Source organism: Halteromyces radiatus (assembly GCF_025201355.1).
Source record: "Halteromyces radiatus strain CBS 162.75 chromosome Unknown BX664scaffold_3, whole genome shotgun sequence".
Lineage (NCBI taxonomy): Eukaryota > Fungi > Mucoromycota > Mucoromycetes > Mucorales > Cunninghamellaceae > Halteromyces > Halteromyces radiatus.
In genome coordinates, this window is record NW_026251689.1 from 288,111 (window position 1) to 303,903 (window position 15,793).

Below are 15,793 nucleotides of genomic sequence, written 5' to 3' on the forward strand. Positions count from 1 at the left end.
CATCAACTTTTTTTTTTTTTTTTTTTGCATACGATACAACATGATTCCAATAATTTCCTTTTATCCTTTTTCTTCGCATTTTTCTCTATGAATGCTGTATTATTGTTGATGATATATGTATTATTGAAAGTACTATTGAAATTAAACGTAATATTTCCCTTTGGATATTTCATTGCATGAATGGAAGAATGCTCTTTGAATAAATGAATTCATGACTGAGGAGTATGAAATTTTAGGTTGTAGAATTCAAAAGGATAACGCGTTTTTGATGCAAAATATCTGGCGCGCGCACCCTTCTTTCTTTCTTTTTCTTTTTTTTTTATCCCTTTTCATATAACTCATGACTCATGCTTCCATTGAACAATTACTTCAACAACTTATTAAAAATATCACCGGTTTAAATGTAAGTAAAACAAATATAAAAAGATAAGTTTATTATCCAGTGATAGCCACCTAACTTTTTAATCTTTTTTTCTTTTTTCTTTTCCTTTTTATATATATATATAGGAAGATTCAGCCATGTTGGATTCAACTTTGAAACATGCTCAAACTACTCTCTATAAACATAAATCAACAAGCACCGAAGAACACATTATTGATGAAATATATACAAAGTACGTAAGAGAGCTAAGGAAAAAAAAATAGAGAGATACAAGGAACTGATTTATTTGGTTCTTTTTATTTATTTAGCCTTGCCGACAAGTTTATGATCAAAGGTTACGATGAATTGGCAGATGATCTTACCAATGCAAAGACTGAATATCTGAACAAACTGAATCATGCTTCAGCTCCAGTAAAATAATGGATAATGCAATGAAATCACCAAAATTATTAACTGTTTGTTTTTTTATTCTTATCTATTTTTATACAGCAACGTATTCTTGCTTATGATATGCTATCTCTCTTACTGGCATTATCTGACTCACCTTTGGATCCTTCTATTGAAAGAAAACGACAGCTAAGGGATGTGAAAGAACAAAGGATCAGAAATTGGGATGATGTAATACGTGAAGAAGCCCTGAACGGCCCGCACTGGCGAACTTGGGACGACATTTCTTCCGATGATGATGATGAGGACTGGGATAATGAAATGGATTATAGCTTTTCAACTATATCAAAAGTAAGCAGATGAAAATCATCAAATGAATATAGTCAAACTTGTTGTTCATTCTTCTCTCTCTTCTTTTTAGCCTATCCAAACAGCTCCATCACATCCACCAAACATGAATGATAAGATAGATCGAAAACGGATCCAGTCAACACGGTACACCTCTTTGGAAATAGATGGTAGTAATCGACTAGAACGTTTGAATCATCGACAATATTGGAACAAAAACGTAGAAAAAGATGCTGATAACATAGGTATGTATATATATATCTCTGTCCCCTTTTACTCAAATTCAACCCGAATATCATGTACTGATTCAACATTATTGTTCAATAGAGGAATATGCACCGCCTGATTCTATACTACACAACGCTGGACAGCTCAGTAAGTTTTTTTTTATATTCAACTTCATTACCAAGAAAAGTGAACTTTATTACCTTTTGACATACTAGATATTGCATTACACAAGGTCAATGGTCCATCGGAACTGAAAAAAAGGTGTCATTTTATCGAGGAAATAGATGCAATGCGTGAAATTTTATTCTTATTGTATGGTTATGAAACGATTCTTTTCAAACGATCTACAAACAAGGACGGAAAGTTGATGGATTCAGTATTTTACGTACGTTAGCAAAAAAAAAAAAAAAAAAAGGGATACAAACATAAGAAAACGTCTGACTAATATATTATCTATCGTCTCTACTTGACTAGTTTGATAATAAATATTCTATCAATCATCTCAGCGATCAATCATTCAAGTCTATAATGGACATGTTTTGTGAACATGGCAACATTCTGTACAAATTAAGGCGTCATGTGAAAAAGTAATCCTAAAAAAAAAAAAACCATCAAAAATTAAATAAGCTCCATGATACTAAAATAGTGCACATTATTGTAGATCTGTATTTGTCAGAAGAAATGGTCAAACATATCAGTCTTTTTTGATGTCCATTTCCGATGCTCTAGATGATTTTGAAAGGTTACTGGCTGAACTGGAAACAAAACTGACAAGAAGATCCACTTTTGGTAGGGCATGCATTGATACAATTCTCATTTCTCCATTTTATTTCGATTAACATTATTGTGATATAGATTCTCAAGATACAATATCTCTTCTTCAACTACAAGAAAAACTACAACAACCTTTATCTTGTCTCAACTCTATCTATGATACAATCACTGAATGCTCAAAATTTGGTAATAATATATATACATATATATCTGTCGAACTAAATATTTATTTCTTTCTTCCACAGTGTCATCAACATTATCATCAACCAATGCTCGGTCGATGGCGACCTTCCTATTGTCTACATTATTCAATCAAGTGGTAGGAGCACAAATGCAAGGCAACCATCACATTTATAAGGCAATGCTTTCTATCTTTGAACAAACTTTGGCACCATATAGTCGTTTATTGGATGATTGGATCCAAAATGGTAGCTTACAGGGTGATGTAGCAGGTGAACTCTTTGTCAAAAGGTAATTTGATGCTAATGTTTTGGTTATATACTAACATCTATTTATGTTGTCAACCCATAGAAATGAGAACATCAACGAAAAAAGTCATCTCTATTGGTCTCAGGGATTCTGTATCGATGGTATTGAATTGGTGACTCCTGATTGTCCTTTATTCACCTTTCATTTTACAAATCGTCTCCTGTTTGTTGGAAAAACTATCAATCTTATCAACAAAATCAATCCTGATAATGTAAGATGAATAAAAAGTTGAAAGTGGAGAAGAGATTTACAACTGTATAAGATATGAACTAACTCTCAATGTAGGACTCATCTATTATAAAACATCATTGTTTATATACCTTCATCTGTCAACACTTAAAATATCCGTTAAATGTATCTGACAATCGTCCAAGATTAAATTCTATCAATTATCATCACTCACGACCACCCAATTGTCAAGCAACCACCAATCCATTCCTTTTATATGGTGTACCGACTTTGAACCAGAAACTGGAAAGTATCTCTGAAACTAAAGTCAATCCAACTATTCAACCATCCAACAATACTTTTCTTTTTGAATACCAACTTGAAGAATGTTTACAAATGTATATAGACTCTCCATATCAAGAAGCAACAAAAACACTACTTAATGCTTTGCAACAACATGAAACAACGACTTTCCATTTAGGGGCACTCTCAACCATATTTCTGATGCAAAACAACGATCTGATGCATACATTTTGTGAAATTATCTTTGTACAGGTAACTTATATTACAAAAAAAAAAAAATCAAAAAAGATTAAATGGAATGATATGAACTGAATTCTTTTTTTATATATATATATATATATTCACTGGTTTATTTAGATGGATATGAAGCAACCTTGGTGCGATCATGGATACATTAACCAAGCTTTTATTGATGCATGCAGGCTGACTCAATATAAACAAGATATGACTTTGGTCAATATCAAAGTGGATTTGAATAAAGATGACTTGAACCAACCTCGAAAAACATCTTTGCTATCTGAGATCAAGGTGATGACGACTGCGACATATTTGGACCAACTCAATATAGATTATCAGGTACAGCAAGCAAAAAAGAAAAAAAAAAGTCTTTTGTTATTTTCTTATTCATCATTTTATATGTAAAATATGAAAATGATATGATTTATAGATTCCGTGGCCAATAAACAATTTTATCAAACCTTATTGTTTGGCAGATTACAACAAATTGATGCAGTTGCTACTTAGGATCAAGCGTGCCAAGTATGTATTGGAAAAGAGGACTTTATGGAACTGCAAAGGAGAAAAGATGTCAACTCTATCAATAGCAAGAGAAACTCAAAATGGATATATCACAAGACTTTATGCTTTACGTATGCGTATGATCTGGTTTGTTAATGCATTCTGGAGATATACTATGACCACGGTAAAAAAAAAAAAAAAAAAAAGTATCATACCAGAGAATTCTATATATATATATGTGTGTGTGTATGTGTGTGTCTGTATTGACACTTTCTTTTTCTTTTTAGGTGTTACACGCCGATACAACACGGTTCATGGATAACCTAGCTAATATACAAGATGCTGATGATATACCTCTCCTTCATGAACGGTACTTGGGACAAATCATCGATAAATGTTTACTCAATACAAAGGTAAATAAAACAATAAGAAAGGGACTAAGTACTTTAAGGTAATGATGATGACAAGATCTTATTGACCTATTTTTTTTTTTTTTTTTTTTTTTTGCTTTTAGTCTGTGTCGATTAAGAAAGCAATCATTCATATTCTAGACATGGTTGAACAATTGGCTGATCTTTTTATGGACTTGGATATCTCTACTTTCGAGTCTTTGGACATTCTTGAAAAGGATTATATGCGTACCAGTGAATTTATTACTACAAGTATCTCGATCATGGGTAGAAAAGGCAATTTGGAATGGTTTGATCTTCTTTCAGCATCTTTATCTGTGTAATTCTATTCTTATTATCCCTCAATATTCATCTTTATTAGTCTATGTACTATACATCACCTCATACATATGATACCCCTCCTTTTTTTTTAATTTTTTTGTCAAATAAAGTCAATAAAATCACATATATGTAATATTCTATTTATTCACAAAGCTACATAACTGACAATTTCTATACTACTATCGATAACTATAACAATTGGTATGTCGTTGAACAAAGCCCAGTTTTTGGTAAAGAGAATTAGCAGCGATACGGTCGGGTCGGCTGGTCAGTTCTATGGTTCTGACATCAAGTGAATCTTTTGCATAGGTAATGACGGTCTCTATAAGTTGTTGAGCAATCCCTTGACAACGCCAAGCTGGATCCACCACTACATCTTCAATATGGGACCGGAGACCTGTGAGACATGCTGTCGTTACCAAGGTTGCTGTACCCACTATCATATTGTTATTGGTTTTGGCAACAAAGATAAAACTAGATGGCGATAAAACAGCGTTCTGTAACAATGTCCTCGTGGCTGATGATGATAAATGATCATGGACAAGTGGTACCAACTGTTCTATCTCTTCTAATTTGTCTGATTTCAATTGTTCAATAGTAATCATAACTAAAAAAAAAAAAAAAAAAAAAGAAAAAGGAGTGAGTGTCCTAGTTATTCGTCCATAATGAAGAAATACCCGAACTTGCTTTGTTGTAGTCAAAATGAAAAAAACCTGCATTGCTACAGATTCTCACCCCTCGATTTATTTTTAACCAATGAAATTGTCTTTTCACTTTTTGGAGAAATCTATTCCTATTTGCTCATCCCGCATTCTTTTCATTTCTCGCTCAAAAGCCATCATCATTGCACCAAATTTGGACCAAACATACATGAAATTATTCTCTTTTATTTGTCTTATTAACAATTGATATCTTACCTCCCAATTTATAGAGTAAATTAAAAAAAATAAGAATCAATTTAGTCATCCTTCATCCAATACTATCCAATAAAATGACCATCATTAGATTCCTCTCTCAAAAAAGTAGTGTAAATGATCTAACAATATTTTATCGCCTTGCCATCTAATATGCAATAATCGTCAAAAGGATTCATCCTTTTCTTTTTTTTTTTTTTTTTTTTTTTTCAAAAATTGCCTGATTACCCTTCGAAGATTAGATTTTACAGCGAAAATTTGGCTGAGGAGTTGGAACTTTTGACTGTAAATCCAACAAAAAAAAAAAAAAAAGATGAATCCACAGTCCTAAATAGTTCTAATCAACTTTCAAATTCCCATTTTTCAGCTTAAATCTATCATCATGCAGCGCCATTAAAAAAAAAAAAAGATGTGTATATCATCTATGATTATTTCTTTTATTAGTGGATCAAAAAGATAGCATGTCAATAAGTGATAGAAAATCTCAGAAAAGTTCATCCTCATTCTAAAAAGATATCTTCAAATCCATTTTGAGGTCGAAATCTAAAACAATCATATCATAAAACTTATTGATAGTAAAACAAGTGTATATCATCCATGATTATCTTTTTTTATTAATGTGTCAAGGCGCATTTAACACTAAAAAGGAAAGTTTCTATTGTGCAAATTTTATCCGGATATTGAATAATAATAAGCGGATGAGGGATGACATATTGAGGTGACAATGGGGCGATGATGATGGTGTTGATTGATGGTGTGATATGATGATTGATGAAGGTGTCCCAAGGATGAAAGTCTTTCTATTTTCTGTCGTCGAACATCATCCATCATCATTTAACAAATCGTCATCACTCTCTACAATCATCATGTAAAAGATATTTTGTCAATATACAAAAAAAAAAAAAAAAAAAAAAAGACTCCAGTAAATCATCATTATCTGCGTATGAAATCAACCAGCAATCTGATGAATAAGTATGCTAAACTTTGACTAGCTTGATGATGATGACGATGATTGGCAATGAAAAAGGAATCATTATTAAACTTATTACCTTATGAAGTAGGCAAGTAAATGAACTCTCCTGGGGGAGGGATTGGAGAAGTTTTTGTTATTATCTGTTGTGTTTGGTACGACATCACATGTGTCAGTGAAACTTTCCTTTTTTTCTGCCTCATCTAACGTAGATGTTCAACTCCGCATTGCATCTAATCAACCAAGTTGCCATATCCAGGCAAAAATTAAGTTAAGGCCCCTGATTTTTTTTTTCCCTTGAGGAATCATATAAAATGAAGACAGTCTTATTATTATTATTATTATTTGATCAAAGTATGAAAATTATTTCTTTGTTGTTATTGGTATTATTGTCAATCCTATCTGTTTTTGCTAAGGATCAAGACAAGAATACTACCCAATCATTCTCTTCAGGGCTTATTCCAGGTCGATTTTTTGACAGAGTGGTCATTTTTATTTTTGAAAATCAAGATTTTTCCAAGGTGGTTAAAAATAAGTATTTTGCGTCCTTACCAAAGAAACACAATGGTAAAAAAAAAAAAAAAAAAAAAAAAAAGAAAACACCTTTGACATTGATTACTTTTTTTTTTTTTATCAGGTGTGTTATTGACCAACTATCTTGCCACTACTCATCCCTCTCAGCCAAACTACGTACGTTATTATAAAAACAATCCGGATGGTTTTTTTGATTATGATTATTTCTAATTCCATATTCTTTTTTTTTTTAAAAAAAAAAGATTGCATTGATTAGTGGTAGTACCAAGGGTACTAATCAAGATGACAAGTCTGATATCAATCGACAAAACATTGTGGATCTTTTGGAAAAAAAGAAAATCTCATGGAAATCATATCAAGAAGATTATCCTGGTCATTGCAATACCAAGATGGATATCAACAACTATGCTCGCAAACATAATCCTTTCATGTCCTTTGTCAATATCAGTAAGAATAAGAAAAGATGTGCCAATATTGTCAATAGTAAACAATTGGATGAAGATATCAAGAACAATGCAGTCCCTCAATTTGTATTTTATACTCCAAACGTAAAGATGAAAATCATCCTATAATATATATAGATATCTAACAAGGATTATTTTCCATTAGTTGAAAAATGACGCTCATGACACCAATATCAAATATGCATCCAAATGGTTCAAAAAGTACTTAGAGAAGCGCATCAACAATAAGGCTTTGAATAAGAATACAATGTTTGCTGTTACCTTTGATGAAGATGATGGTGGAGGTAATAATAAGGTGTACACTGCTTTGTTTGGCCCTGATTTCCATCGCAACAAACATTCAAGCACAGATTCCCAGAGGTACAATCACTATTCCCTACTTCGAACAATAGAGGACAATTGGAATCTTGGTACTTTGAAACAAAATGATGCCAAGGCAAAACCTATCGATTTGTAGCAAAAACCCATTCGATGAACCAAAAAGAGAAACCATGATGATTGCAGCTGAGCTGTTAATATTTTTAACAAAATAAATAAAGAATATGAATCAACATTGTTTATTATCGTATATATAAATGGATGGTGTAAATAAATAAAAAAATAAAAAAGATACTATCAAGGATAAGGATTATCAACTAATATCCATTATATCTGTCGTCATGTTGATTGTTGTATATACTGATCCGGTGTGGTCGTTTGAACTTGGCTGATGTTTCTTGTTGTGATGATGTGTCTACTGTGAGTCCTGATATAACCTTCGATAATGCTGTAATAAAAATGGCAGAGTAGCAATAAAAGAGAATAAAAAAAAAAAAAGACATGAGTATAAGTTGAGTTGATGAAAGAGAAAGTATCAAATTGAACTTACATCGTCTACGGAATCCAGGTCGCGTTGCGGCAAGATATAGTGAGTATGATCGAGTCTGTCCATCATCCATATTTGAAGTTTTGAGTAGTTGGTATGCATCAGACGGATTGATCAATGCGTAGTTGAGGTAGAGTACACCAGCCCATCCACTTTTGACATCATGTATAATTGGAGCTAATTTTTGATCCCATTCTTCTTGTACCTAAAGGGGAAAGAAACTGATCAATACGCCTAAGAAGACTAAATAAATAAAAAAAAATCAATCCATGACTTACAAATTGAGGTGTCCTAAATATTTCAGCTAGAATGGGCGTCATAGGCAATTGTTGTATACCGTGAATGTATTCCATATAACGTCCAAAATAAGTTGTCTAGATTTGTAAAATATAACTTTAGTTAATCGCATTGACTTTTTTTTTAAAAAGAACAATTTCACGTACATAATCCAATTTTTGTTCAAAAAGAATACCAGTGACCTTGTTACTGACCAAGCCAATATGCCTATTTGTATTGGAGTCTAGCATCCAGAAATATTCATATGTCGTTCGTTTCATGATATCAAGTTGTAAATTTGCCAGTTGAACCAAGGGTGTATTCTTTGATGCTAGTCCCCATAGTTTCATTCCCCAGTAAAAGTTGACAGCTTCTGGAACAGATTCTTGATCTCGACCATCCATGGCGCCATTGATTTTGATTCCACCTATAGGATAATTGGTCATCAATCCTTTCACTTTATGCTACCTCTCCTTCTTTTTTATTATTATTATTATTATTAGTTTTTTTTTTTTTTTTTACCTGCCCAAGTATGTCCAGCAAACCAATCCCAATTTCTATATGGAGCAAAATGGGTATCTTCTCCAGGTGAGTTCACATCACGTATGAGAACTTCAGTCCATGTCTTGATTTCATCACTACGCCAGGTTGGATCCAAATAATGAATGATAGCAGCTATTACGAAGAAAGAGATAAAATAATGTTAGTAAAAATGTACGCTTTTTTTTTTTTTTTTTTTTTTTTTTTTTTACCTGTCACTACAAAGTATCCTTGATGATAATGATGATCGCTATAATAAGAATGTCCAAATCCAGCATCAATATTGCCAGTACCACCCATGGAAGTAGGAAGACCATTTCTAGACACAATGCCTTTGTAAACTTGATCATAATAGAAAGGATCGTTTTGTCGATTTTCTAAAAATACAGCAAATGCAAACTTGAGTTTATCCAACGATATACGTGCCAATTCAGGGTTTCTTAGTCCAGTGACTTCAGGTTGATTGAGTAATAGAGCCAACAGTGCATATTTTTGAAGTGCTTTTCCAGAAAAATAGTTATCATTTTTGTTGGTTTCCTTGTCATAATCAGCGTTGCCAAGTTCTTGAGCCAAGTAGGATAGAATATCATTTATTGTGGATGGTTCAGGTTTAGGTTGTTTTGGAAACCAATCTATGGATGCGCTTTGATTAAAGGATGGCATATCATTGTTTGAAGATTGCTGTTCTTGTAATGTCCAAGTATTTCCTATCACCGCGTGCATGGTACCTTTGGTTGCTGATTCCAACCGAAGAGATGTTTGTTCAACATTGGTCAAAGTTTGTATATGGTGAGGATACGCAAATATCAGTGGTTCACCTTGACCTTGTGTTTTCCATTGAATTGTATACGAGCTATTTTTGTTGAAAAAAAAAAAAAAAAGAAAAAAGGAAAGAAAAAAAAAAAAAGAAAAAGTGAAAAAAAAAGAAAGAATTTTTTTTATACACCCGATTTTTTTTTTTTTTCAGAAAAACCTAAAAGGGAAAAAAAAAAAAAAAAGAAAATCTCACCCTTCATTAGGCACCACTGTACCACCTGTAGTCCAAGTTGTATAATATTGATCTAAAATAGATTCATCCGAAGTATTTGACAATTTAGCTAAACGAATAGTACCGTTGTAAGGACCGGAAGTTGTTAAGCCAGAAGTACCAGAAAACACCAGATGTAAAGGATCATCAAGAGCATAAATGATAAAAATGGATGAATTAGGATCTTCCAAAGTTAATTTGAATTTTGTTCCAGTATAAATAATAGTTGATGTTCCATTGATTTGCTGCTCATGCTGCTCATCACAATCAACATGTAAGATATTGTATTGAGTGATGAAATGTGGTGTCAATGCATGGTAATGAGCAGTGACATAAGCCATACCGCGAGCTAATGGAAATTCAATAGATTGTGCCTTATTATTACCACTGATGAGTTGAACAGTGGCTCCAAAGTGATCCCATGATGTGACCTGTACAGTGGGTGATGATCGGTTCGTTGCCCATTCTTGACAGCTAAATCGCATATCCACTACTACCTGATTTAACATATATGCAGCCGATGATCCTGGTACATTGTTCATAGATGGATATCCTCCTATTGTTTTCTCTTGCTTTTGTGTCACAGAAAGACCAGGATGTCCATCAACAAGTTTGTCTAGAATGCGAATGGTATATGGATCAGTATTTGTAGACGCCAGATTGTTTGCACTTGGATAAAAGAGATTGGACATCCATGAGTTGGTAGGTACGGTCTGTTGATCATCAGGATTACTACCATTGACAATAAATTGTGGGGGGAAAGGATGCTGAATGGTTAAAAATTGCTGTGGTATGACATTATTTGAAAACATGAAGTTGTTGGTGTCACATAAAATTGCAACGAAGAGGAAGAAGAAAGTGAAAATGACGATCATCGCTATTTGTCGACTGTATAGTTGACAAAGTATAATTAAAAAAAAAGGATAGTACTAACAACAGAAGAAAAAGAATAATTATATTTATTCAAAGGAAAAAGATTTAAAATATATATATAAAAAAAAAAAAAACGTCTCCCAGTCAATCATCAAATGTAAATCATCTTAATGATGTGATCACCTAGAGTACTTGGAGAAAGAATTGCAGATGTTTCAGTTGAGAGTAACCGTCATCGTTATCAGAAGAGGAATCATAATAGATTACCATCATATGAGTTAATTTGGTAGGAATAAACCTTATACAGCATGTCAAGCGTTGAGTCATCATCAAAGCTATAATCATGACATCATTGTGATCATCTCCACTACCACACGCTTTGATCATAATACATACGATCACTGTCACTATTACCATATAATCACTGTCATTAATACCATATCATTACTGTAACTAATACCATAAAATTACTATCACTTTTAATACACGATCATTATGATAATAGAGTCACTAATCACCGTAGAGACATCGTGATAAAGTAGTCATCATAGTTTATTCTTAGAACAGAAAGATACTGGTTTTGACGATTATGATTCATATTTCCACTGTTCTAAAACATCTGAATCTTTTGGTTATCATTGAGTCCAGTTCCCCCCTTTTTTTTCCATATAATCTTCAAACATCATTTTAATAAAAGCCCCACCAAATGATAGACTTCAGTCCAGAGTCAAAAAATATTTCGGTTCCAATCAAAATAAAAAAAAACATCATCACCTTTATTATTTCGAAAATAACAACCATATCACAAAACTAAAAATACAACATGAGGATATCACCAAGATTGTCTATTACTCATACTTGAGTTCGCTAATCTATATTTCCGTAAATCTAGAGTATAATCATTCATCCTTGTTCCCCAATCCTTCAATCGGACCACTACTGCCGTGACATTATCTTCGGAATGAAGTTGATCAGCTGCATCCACTAATCGTTGAACCGCCGTTGTTGGATCCTTCTTTTCCTTGATCTATTTATAATAATAATAATAAAAAAAAATCAATTCATAATCACTACTTTTTAGCATTTATCAATATCAATATAGACTACTTACAAAATCAACGATTTCCTGATCAGACATGATGGACGTGATACCATCTGTTACAAGCACCTAAAAATAAATAAAATAACGGATTTATCATCAACTAACATCATTTGTCAATTCATTCTCTTACCATAAATGCCGCCGGATTATCCTTGGTGATCGTATGTCGTATAACATCTGGTTCAGCCGATACGCCATATCTTTTGAGTGTAGCATCTCCGAAAGCTCGACTGGTCGCTAACATACCTAATATTCTGTCATCTCCCCAGGAATCCGTTGTGATAAAACCAGCATATTTCCGTAGCCGTTCATGTTCAATAGGGTTGCCTGGATGATGATCGCCGCTTGTCAATGTCACTGCTTCACCTGAATTAGAATCACAAAGTAAAATACTAATGTATACAAGTATATATACAAAGGTTAATTGAAAGATCGAATTACTTTTTTTTTTTTTTTTTTTTTTTTTTTTTTTTTTTTTTTTTTTTTTTTTTTTTTTTTTTTACCGAGTATCACCAACATGACCAATGATAATATCGTAAGCTTCACTTTCCCAAAATGGTTTGTCATCGTGAGGTTCTAAAATAGCAACACTACCCGTTGAACCTTCATTAACTAAATGGGGATCATTCTTTTCGTTTCGTAGGTTTTGAAGACATTCAGTATCAGCTTGAAGGAATCCAAGTGTCAATCTTTGTTCCACAGAAAGATCAGTGCGAGATGTCACAGTCGGTAAAGGTACACCAGAGTCGTCCACAGCATTCCGTAATACAGCAGGAATAGGAAATCGTCGAAAGTAACCACGATAAGCACGTAAAGTTGATAATATTTCAGGTAGATCATCCAGAGAAACTGTTTCTATTTTTTCTTGTAATTTTACAGCAAGCCAATCAGATACTACGGGTCCACCATGTCTTTAATATCAATAATATTAGTGTCATTCATATATCATTGTCCACATTGTCCTTTCACACGTACTTACCCGTCAAAGATACCAAAGTAAGCCCTGTTGGCATCCTTTTTCATTGTACGTAAACAATCTCCTTCTGGTAGTTGTAAGGTAACGAATCTGAAACGGTCTTCGTTTTCCGCCCTGGTTCCGCGTGAGCTATGTGCGCCTTGATGATGCAGTGTCAAGATCAACACATACAAAAAAAAAAAAAAAAAAAAAAGGAACAAGTAACTATATATCAGTGAAACAGTAGTCAACATGTAATTTTTTTTTCTTTTTCTTTACCAATAAGGTGCTTAGATTTGGCTAGATGAAGTCGAAGTAAATTGGTTTCTAAATAATATAAATAATGGAATATGATATTGGTGATGAAGACATTAGTTGATATCTACAGGTTCTTATAGTTCCCACGCTGGGTATGTTGTCTTTTCTATTTCCTTTTTTTTTTTTTTTTTCCTGAAGTCGTTTTTTACCATTGAATGCTCTCGTAAGATAGTAGTCTTCATAAGAGAGTCGAGTTGAGTATGTAAAATATCTATTGAAAGGATGCCTTGCCAATCTTCGGCAAGTTTGTGATAATAACATGTGTTATAAGAAGAAAGAAAAAAAAAAAAAAAAAAAAGAAAAAAAAAAAGAAGAAAAAAAAAGGAAAAAAGCGGGGAAGGGTTATTTTCTCCCCTCTGTAGAATCCCGCCGACAGAGCGCTTGGCCCAATACCAAAACTGGGAACCTTACTATACGACTATACAAAGGTCAACAGGCAAGGGATCAAAAGAAAGGAAAAGGTTTTGATTGAACTAGAATGATACCATAACTTAATTTTGATAGGTTTGTTTCTCTTTTAGTGGGATCTACATAAAAATCAGAGGATGACAAAAAAAAAAAAAAGGTAATCAATATTGGAAGAAATCGAAAGTATTATAAAACTGTTCATTTTTAAATTATATCTTAGAAGGTATACAAGTCAAGATATATTTGTACAACTATATGGATTGACATTATTAGATCCATATACTATTTCATTTTTATTCATCCATCAAAACAATAATAATAATAATAATAAACTGTCTATCCATATCAACATATACAATCTATATAAAAAAAAAATAAAAATAAAAAAGGAGGACGCGATGCATATGAAGAACAATAAAAAACTATAAACTAAATTAAACTATACATTAAAACCAAACTAATGGACTACTTGAATTCCAACACTTTTGGCCACACCAATGATACTTCCACAAATACTTTCTAGTGATAAATGCTTGAGGTTGGTATCTTGTTGCTTCAACTTGGCGATCTCGTATACATGTTTTAAACTGACGTTGCCGACAATTTCTGTTCCAGGTTTTGATGCTCCTTTGTCAATACCTGCTGCCCGTTTCAATAAAAAGGTAGTTGGAGGTGTCTTTGTAACAAATGTAAAGGTACGATCGGGTTTAATGGTAATAACAGTTGGTACTGGTGTATCGGTAATAATATGTTTGGTCTTGTCATTGAATTGTTTACAAAAATCCATGGATTTCACACCTCTTGCACCTAAAGCAGGTCCAACAGGAGGTTGAGGTGAAGCTTTTCCTGCTGATACTAATAATCGTACAAGTACTTCTGCTGCTTGTTGCTTTTTGGACATGATATATTTATATATTTATAAGAAAGAAAGAAAAAAAAAAAACAAGAATGGTAATAAGGGGAGGGATGGGGGGAATGTGAAATTTACAATTGAAATATAACATGGTGGCTTTTCTAAAAAATTACCTTGAAACACCGCATGTGGCCCTTTTTCTTTTTCCTCTCTTTTCCTTCCCTTTTCTTTTCGCTCTCCTACACTTTTTTTTTTATGCAAATTTTAAAAATGACTCTATCTCCCTTTGTTATTGAATTATCAGGTGATCATGATGATTTCTTTAAAAATCAAAAATTATGTAGTAAACTATATTAAAATACTGATGAAGGAATTATTTATTTTTCGTAGCTCTTATTACTGAATTACAAGCGTTGATAAAATTATTATCAGAACCAGGACAAATCTTACCATTATCACAACGCGTTTTAGAAAAAGTGGATCGTTTACCAACTGTAGTAGAAACTTCAAAAGAAGAGAATAGTATATTGGAATCAAATGGTAAAAAAATAAATCATCCTCATCTGGGGTTATAATGACATCATTTTATTGATAATAGGTGTTGACTTGTGGAACTGTGCTGCTGGACAACTATCAAAATTATCATCTTTTGATAGTAAAACTATGGATGAAACTCGAACAACACGTAAGTATACAATCTTATAACAAATAAAAGGTCATTCATTTTTTTTTTCATTTCTTAATTTATTTTTTAGTTTATCATATTGGATATAAGGTCATTATGCAAGCTTACAAACAACATATGAACAAGGATATTAATGGTAAAAAAAAAAAAAAAAAAGATCATTTTTTTTCTATTGATTTATCTCTCATTTTTTTGGTTTTTTCTTTTTATATGCATTAGTCCTTTTGCAATTGATTGATATGAGCATAGTCGTTGGATCTGGATGGACAGGAAAGTTTTGAAATGAATGCAAAACACAACAGCTTGTCTTATTTTTTTTATCTTCCTTTTTATATAAATAGGTTGCCATTCCTTTTATAAAGCTCATGATCTTTTACTATCCGCAGATCAAGTAAGATGTAAATAATCTAAAAAAGAAGTTTACTTATATACCTGCTCTTAATATATATATATATATATGT

The 15,793-nt window shown here is 32.6% G+C and overlaps 6 protein-coding genes across 6 annotated transcripts; 2 read left to right on the top strand and 4 right to left on the bottom strand.

Moving 5' to 3' along the window:
• The first annotated feature begins 296 nt into the window (after positions 1-296).
• On the top strand, positions 297-4,626 carry BX664DRAFT_327614 (Spc98 family-domain-containing protein). Its single transcript, XM_051544443.1, has 17 exons — positions 297-403; positions 508-614; positions 691-793; positions 872-1,120; positions 1,191-1,362; positions 1,445-1,492; positions 1,561-1,730; positions 1,820-1,932; positions 2,007-2,134; positions 2,201-2,305; positions 2,365-2,590; positions 2,651-2,819; positions 2,894-3,331; positions 3,437-3,655; positions 3,747-4,001; positions 4,105-4,230; positions 4,332-4,626. The coding sequence occupies exons 1-17, from the start codon at positions 341-343 to the stop codon at positions 4,548-4,550; spliced, it is 2,910 nt and encodes a 969-aa protein (XP_051401020.1). The 5' UTR covers positions 297-340; the 3' UTR covers positions 4,551-4,626.
• Positions 4,627-4,670: 44 nt separating this feature from the next.
• On the bottom strand, positions 4,671-5,245 carry BX664DRAFT_327616 (acyl-CoA N-acyltransferase). The gene is made up of 2 exons (XM_051544444.1): positions 5,226-5,245; positions 4,671-5,155 (listed from the first exon to the last, which is right to left on the bottom strand). Exon 2 carries the CDS (start codon positions 5,151-5,153, stop codon positions 4,728-4,730), a length of 426 nt encoding a protein of 141 aa, XP_051401021.1. The 5' UTR covers positions 5,154-5,155; positions 5,226-5,245; the 3' UTR covers positions 4,671-4,727.
• Positions 5,246-6,788: 1,543 nt separating this feature from the next.
• BX664DRAFT_384118 (phosphoesterase family-domain-containing protein) lies at positions 6,789-7,965 on the top strand (the record flags this gene model as incomplete). Its single annotated transcript, XM_051549162.1, has 4 exons — positions 6,789-6,999; positions 7,070-7,122; positions 7,209-7,514; positions 7,576-7,965. 4 exons carry the CDS (start codon positions 6,789-6,791, stop codon positions 7,885-7,887), a joined length of 882 nt encoding a protein of 293 aa, XP_051401022.1. The 3' UTR covers positions 7,888-7,965.
• Positions 7,966-8,690: 725 nt separating this feature from the next.
• Positions 8,691-10,950, bottom strand: BX664DRAFT_259572 (endo-1,3(4)-beta-glucanase; the record flags this gene model as incomplete). The annotated part of the gene is made up of 4 exons (XM_051540591.1): positions 8,691-8,998; positions 9,094-9,246; positions 9,324-9,964; positions 10,121-10,950. 4 exons carry the CDS (start codon positions 10,948-10,950, stop codon positions 8,691-8,693), a joined length of 1,932 nt encoding a protein of 643 aa, XP_051401023.1.
• A 740-nt stretch (positions 10,951-11,690) lies between these two features.
• BX664DRAFT_327622 (phosphatase 2C-like domain-containing protein) lies at positions 11,691-13,652 on the bottom strand. The gene is made up of 7 exons (XM_051544445.1): positions 13,536-13,652; positions 13,348-13,395; positions 13,093-13,228; positions 12,617-13,024; positions 12,244-12,505; positions 12,123-12,179; positions 11,691-12,038 (listed from the first exon to the last, which is right to left on the bottom strand). Exons 1-7 carry the CDS (start codon positions 13,645-13,647, stop codon positions 11,844-11,846), a joined length of 1,218 nt encoding a protein of 405 aa, XP_051401024.1. The 5' UTR covers positions 13,648-13,652; the 3' UTR covers positions 11,691-11,843.
• Positions 13,653-14,092: 440 nt separating this feature from the next.
• Positions 14,093-14,735, bottom strand: BX664DRAFT_327623 (50S ribosomal protein L11). Its single transcript, XM_051544446.1, has one exon. It carries the CDS (start codon positions 14,693-14,695, stop codon positions 14,252-14,254), a length of 444 nt encoding a protein of 147 aa, XP_051401025.1. The 5' UTR covers positions 14,696-14,735; the 3' UTR covers positions 14,093-14,251.
• Positions 14,736-15,793: the final 1,058 nt, after the last annotated feature.